This window comes from Heliconius melpomene, chromosome 2 (assembly GCF_056956725.1).
Source record: "Heliconius melpomene rosina isolate 202511_hmr_F chromosome 2, ASM5695672v1, whole genome shotgun sequence".
In the NCBI taxonomy this organism is placed as follows: domain Eukaryota; kingdom Metazoa; phylum Arthropoda; class Insecta; order Lepidoptera; family Nymphalidae; genus Heliconius; species Heliconius melpomene.
Window position 1 is genome coordinate 8,626,579 of NC_140390.1, and position 6,153 is coordinate 8,632,731.

At 29.0% G+C, this 6,153-nt stretch overlaps 1 protein-coding gene across 1 annotated transcript; it reads right to left on the minus strand.

The window, feature by feature from the left end:
* Window positions 1–156: 156 nt before the first annotated feature.
* On the minus strand, window positions 157–6,153 carry LOC146540751 (leucine-rich repeat-containing protein 47-like). Its single transcript, XM_085204594.1, has 6 exons — window positions 5,410–6,153; window positions 4,840–5,268; window positions 4,189–4,348; window positions 3,681–3,783; window positions 2,829–2,984; window positions 157–2,227 (listed from the first exon to the last, which is right to left on the minus strand). The coding sequence occupies exons 1-6, from the start codon at window positions 6,029–6,031 to the stop codon at window positions 2,123–2,125; spliced, it is 1,575 nt and encodes a 524-aa protein (XP_085060720.1). The 5' UTR covers window positions 6,032–6,153; the 3' UTR covers window positions 157–2,122.

Sequence of the window (6,153 nt, forward strand, 5' to 3'; positions counted from 1 at the left end):
GAGTGAGGATTGAATTAAAAACAAATTGCATTTACAGCCACACGCTTGTCTCTTATTCATTATTATTTCTACTAAGAAAACTCAATTTAGCAAAGAAACTTCAGAGTTTTTTGTGTACATATGTGCACAGTGAAGATAGAAAATCAAAACAATGAATACTTTTAATACTTTATTTAGTGAAACAATATAAACCAAAATACAAACTTATGTATGTATGTATGTTTAACATCAAAATACAATCACAGTCTAAGAAAAATGCGAAATAAACGTATAGTTTGTGTTTTAGCATTTTTATTAATCAAATAATAGAGTAATAATAGGGGAGAAGGAAACTGACAAAACTGACCTAAGTCACATATATGCAAATAAAAAATAGCATATAAACATTTTGCAGTCTATAATTTGAGAAACAAACACTATTTTTTTATAATATTTAGAACAACATTTTGTGAGTTAGACCGCTTGTAGTGGTAGTTTGAAATATTCTTTAGAATAATATAGTTAGGCTATAGTCATAACAAAAAAAATATAATAGAACATAACAAAAATGAACAAAAAAGGCCTATTTTGGCTTCACGCTTATCCTGCATATAGAAGGGTAAGCAGAGAGAATTGAGTGTGAAAGCACTCCGTTCCCCGTGAAACCCTTAATTTTTGAAACACAAGTTGAGAAATTCAATGCTGCGATTTATTTTGTAATCAGAGCGAGGAAATGAAACAAATTCCCCTAAGTGGGAATCGAACCCACAAACGTAGCGGTACGGTTTACGGTAAGACGCTACTGACATGAATGTATTTTATAGGAGACATATCAGTTTCAAACATAACAGTTTTATCGTAGTCAGATTTTATTTCTGTGGGTGCGATATAACAAAAAAAAAAATCACATCTATTATACGAAAACTAGTCTTTCCTAAAACAATTATTATCAAAATAAAAAGAATAATTACAAAACCTTAATTCTAATTATGGAAAATAACATACAAATAATATATTATTATCAAAAGTAAACCAGTATATATACTTATAACTTATATATGCGCAAAAGCAGTAGATTTTACATATAAAAAATAAATACGGAACTTTTTAATTTGAATTTTGTAAGAAATTACAGTAAGACAAATTTACAAATGCTACCTTCTGTTTATATACTAACAATTATGTAAAAATATTTTGAGATTTGAACCTACCTTAGCAAAAAAAAACTGTTGCAAAAAAAATTTTGTAAAAACCAATTTAACAAAAAATATTTTCTCTCTATATTTTGACATACCTGTTCCAGTATACAATATACTTCTATAATTAGCTGGAAAAGGTGTATTCTATACAGCCTTATATTTTATATATACCATCCTAAATTATTTTCACAAATTATTATTGAAAATCATATAAAAACTTAGAAAAAAGGGACAACTTTTTACATTAAAAAAATGTATATTAGTACCAACTTAGGCAATTACAGTATAATTTAAATACCTACAGTAAACTTGTATTTTATATTAATAACATTATGTGTAAATATGTTTTTTTTATTTGTGAATACGATTAAATACAACTAACATTGAATATAGATGGCCTTTGCCACATTACTTGTAAATATATTTCTTTTGGACTTTACTTTTTTAACAATAATAATTATTACATATTTAGTATTTAATGTAGTATTATGTAAAAGACACATTAACAAGATTATCATGTATTTTAAAATGGAGATTTAAAATTATTAAGGAAATTAAATAAAAATTGATCAAAATTGAGCTGACAATGTGGTTAGTGAAAAAAACATATTTTTAAAACATTCCATAAAGAAGTGTAAAGTACCAATATTAAGTCATTGTGTAATACAGATTTGTTCATATATTTTATCTATGCTGCATATAAAAATTAGAAATATATTACTTCTATGACAAAAAAAATCACATTTCTCTTGAATGTATTTGTCATTCTCAAAAAAAAAAGTGACCAACGTTTTTTATTTGTCTATTCCACATTTACAAACATCACAGACATCAAAAGATTAAAAACAAACAAAAAAAAACAATTATAAAAAAAAAGCATTTCATGCACAGATACAAAATAAAGCAAAACATAAATAAAAACAAATTAAAAAATAATATAAACTTTATTTTTTGGGTACACGGTATGTTTTAACATTGCCCTCAAAGGTGCAATCTGTCCGTGACGGATAAACACTTTTTAGATTACCTTCCATATCTACTATTTTGATCTGGAAAAGAAAATATATGATAAAAAAAAGAGGAGAATCATGGTTCAAGGGCACGCGTGTGAACGTGACAGTCGTGGGCTCGATTCTCACTTGGGGAAAATAATTTGTTACATGTTTTCAATTCCTCGCTCTGGTAACAAAATAAAGCGCGACGTTGAGTTTAACCACTCAATACGAAATATCTCGAAAACTCAGTGGGACCTGAGTGACTTAACACTAGGTTCCCTTTGCTTAGTCTGTTATGTGCGGGACACCACATGACATTCTACAGTTTTAGTCGATCATGTGATCTATTCACATGGAATGATAACTTTATATATTTTTTTTCTTCACGCTATATTCCGCACACTTCATTCCTCATGTGTCACTTAATTTTCGAGACATTCCCGGTTGAAAAGTTGAACTCAATGCCGCCTTTCATTTGTTACTAAAACAATTAATTCCATTGACTGGAAATCGAATCCATAACAGTCAGGCTTATAGATAGACATTATTCCCCAAATTTACGAAATACGGAGTGCCTCAACACTAGTTTCCTTCCACTTACCATGCTATATTAGGGATACGGCAAAAAAAAAACAAATAGTAAAATAACACACACCTGTTGCACAGTCAAAGTATGGAACCCGCTATCCTCCCCATCACCTACACCAAGTAAGAGACACTCATGTAACAATTTATCCATAACAGTTTTACATGCTCCAAGAGAGGAGTGAGATGTCACTTCTACTAACATTGCTTTGCTTTCTACCGACATCTGTAATAATGAAAAAAAAATGTTATTAGGAAAAGAATATCATAACTTAAATACAATGAATTTAATCACAAATGGAGATATATATTTTTTTTATTTATTTATTTATAACAAAGTACATTAAAATTAATTATTCTTCGCGGTCTTAAGCCCAATTTGGCTTGTGTGACCACTGCACATTCCTAAGTACATTAAGTTATAGAAAACATAAAAACTATACAAAGATACAAATATTTTTAACAAACACAACCATAAACAAAATTACTAACAAAACAAAAAATAAAAATGTGATTGTGAGGTAGGTTGGAAAAAGATGAGTATTTGTAACTACGCGTACGTTTTAAATGTCGAGCTACAGTGTGTTACTTTTATTATAAGAAAAAAATATATATTATAATTTTTTTTTTTTGTTTCATTTCTTAAATATTTATTTTTTACAAGTGTACAGTAGTAAACACTCGTAAAAATCGCTTAATAACATGGTGTGCCGCCTGTACAGCGACATGTGAGTGCAGTGGGTTAATTGTTATAAAAAACTAATATATAATTCATATAACTAACTAATAACTTAATTTGTGGTCAGGTTTTCTTATATCAGATTTACCTACTAAACTAAACTTTTCTCTTACTTATTTTCAATAGGCCATGGAACTGCCAGCAAAGTAAAAAATCTAGTTAGTAATATATATTAAGGCATACCTTGGTATCATCAGAGTTTGTGATTGGAGGGAAGCTTATCACTCTGCCTGAGGAATCTTCTACACATGGATACTTGGGCTTACCTTCTAAAAGGTACAAATATCTGAAAAAAAAAAAGAAATAATTCATTTTATATTTCTTTTAAATATTTACCTTCAATTTACCTACTTAAAAAAGTAAAAATGGACCAGATCATATTTAGTTTAACCATTTAAGGAATACATAAAAAAAATATGCTGCCTAATAAGATTTGAACCCACTAACTTCACATCCAATCAAGAATATTTTAATTTCTTATTACTTAAAAAAAAATTGGGACAATGTAGCACAGTAATTTTTATTTCCCAACTCTGTTAAGATGAAGTGCAGGGTTGACTTCCATTACTCAATATGCTATGTTTGCAATACTATTAGATCACATAGCAAAGAATGGAATGTCTTAACACTTTGTTCCCCTGCCTACCTTATTATATGCAGGATATACTGTAAAGAAAAGAATAAAACTTACTTATGAATTCCAGAATATACATTCCTCTTCTTTTCCTTCCTTAAGGCATCAGCTTCTGATGACAACTGATGGAAAAGCTGTTCTCCAGTGAAAGGTTTGTTTCTTGATAGTGGTACAAGTGATAATTTTGATGGTACTTTGGCTGTATACACTATATCACCTAAAAATTTCAATATGTACATTTATTATAATACAATTTATGATTAAGAATAATATTTATAAGAAAATTATTAAAAAGTAATAGGTATAGCATAAACAAGATTCTAAGCAAGCTAAATTACATAGTGATTATTATTACTTAATAGAATTCAATATTGTACTGTGTCTAAACACAACAAAGAAAAGATTTTATTTTTGTATATAAGAAAATATAATCTATTAAGTCAGTTTTGAAGCCAATATTAAAAATCATCTAAAAAAAAACAGTATTGCAAGTCCATTCATTGTGGCTCAGCATCTGTTTCTACTCAAATAAATAAGTTATTTAGATTTGGTCTTAACACCAGGTTCCCTCAGTCTATCCTATTATATGAGCAAAACAGAGCAAAGTAGAAAATTGGAATTTACATGTTTAAAAGAATCCATGTTCAAAGATAAAAAATACTAAAAATATAAATTGAATAAAAAATTATAAACCTTAGTTTTACATACCTGGAGGTATTTTGCTCAAATCATGAGTAGCAATAGTTGCTACATTCCTCTTATCGCACACAGTATCATGCAACTTGGTTTGCATTTGAATAAACTTCTTAAATAAGACATCATTAAAATTTAATTTTGTTACAATACAACATAGGATATAAGGCCTAATGTTCCATACTTCTGGTTCAACTATTTTAACTTTTATTGTATCATCTTCAACATGTAAAATTTTTATTGAATGGCACAAATCATTGATTTCATCAGGTACTGGTTCTTCTTGCTTCTTGCCTTTTTTACCCTTTGATGATTTAGAGCTTTGAGCGCTGTCCACTGTAGGGCAGTGTTCTCGGACATAATCAAGAACCTGTTTAGTTCGGCATTGATCGACTAGCTTCATTAGACGCTTGTCACTTAGTTTGTTCCCTTTAAGATTTAATTCTAAAAGATAAGAAGTCCGTTAATATCTTGTATAACATGAGTCACTATTTCATATGACATTCAATTATTACATCATGTGTAAACTTTAAATCATAATGTTGAACCGAAAATGTTAATTGATAGTAAGAAAATATAACCTACCTTTCAATTTTGTCATATTTGCAAGTTCTCCAGGCACAGTTTTTAGTTTATTGTCTCCAATGTCGAAATTTTTTAAAGAGGGCACTGTTTTAGCAACATGGTTAGGCATCGATTCTATTTCATTGGATTTTAATTTTAAATCAGTCAAATGGGGTAGATTTGAATTCTCTATGTCGAGAAAGACCGGTAGTTTATTATTTGAGACATCGATTATAATTAAGTTTGGAAAATCACCCAGTTTCGGCATTTGTTGTATAAGATTGGAACTAAAATTGATGCTTGTTAGTTCTTTCATTTTATTTAAACTGTCTGGAATATTAGTAAGTTGATTTCTAGATAAATCTAGTACTTTTAATTTCGGCAAAGAGGTTATATTTTCGTTAAACTCTGAGAGTTTGTTACCAAACAACAAAAGTGATTGTAAGTTGACAAGTAGTTTAATATCATCAGGTATAGATGTTAAAGTAGTATCGCTGATGTTCAGAAGATTTATATTTGTTAGTTTGAAAATATTTTTGTCCAAACCGTCCTCAGAAATGCGTTTTGATATCGCAGCTCCCGCCAATTTTATTTCATGTCTGTTTTCGGACTTTGCAGTCGCCACTTCTGGCCACGTACTCATTTTCACAAGTTAAATTCACAATTTATTCTTAAATCAATATTTTATTCTCAATATAACGTTAACAATATTTTCAACACGTCGCTGCAAGATGCAACGGAAAATAATAACAGACACACAGAAAA

Coding starts and splice junctions, on each gene's coding strand:
- LOC146540751 (XM_085204594.1), bottom strand. CDS start 6,031: ATGAGTACGTGGCCAGAAGTGGCGACTGCAAAGTCCGAAAACAGACAT. Junction 3,784..4,188: donor GTATATTCTGGAATTCATAA/GTAAGTTTTATT, acceptor TTTTTTTTTCAG/ATATTTGTACCTTTTAGAAG. Junction 2,985..3,680: donor CAAACTCTGATGATACCAAG/GTATGCCTTAAT, acceptor TCATTATTACAG/ATGTCGGTAGAAAGCAAAGC.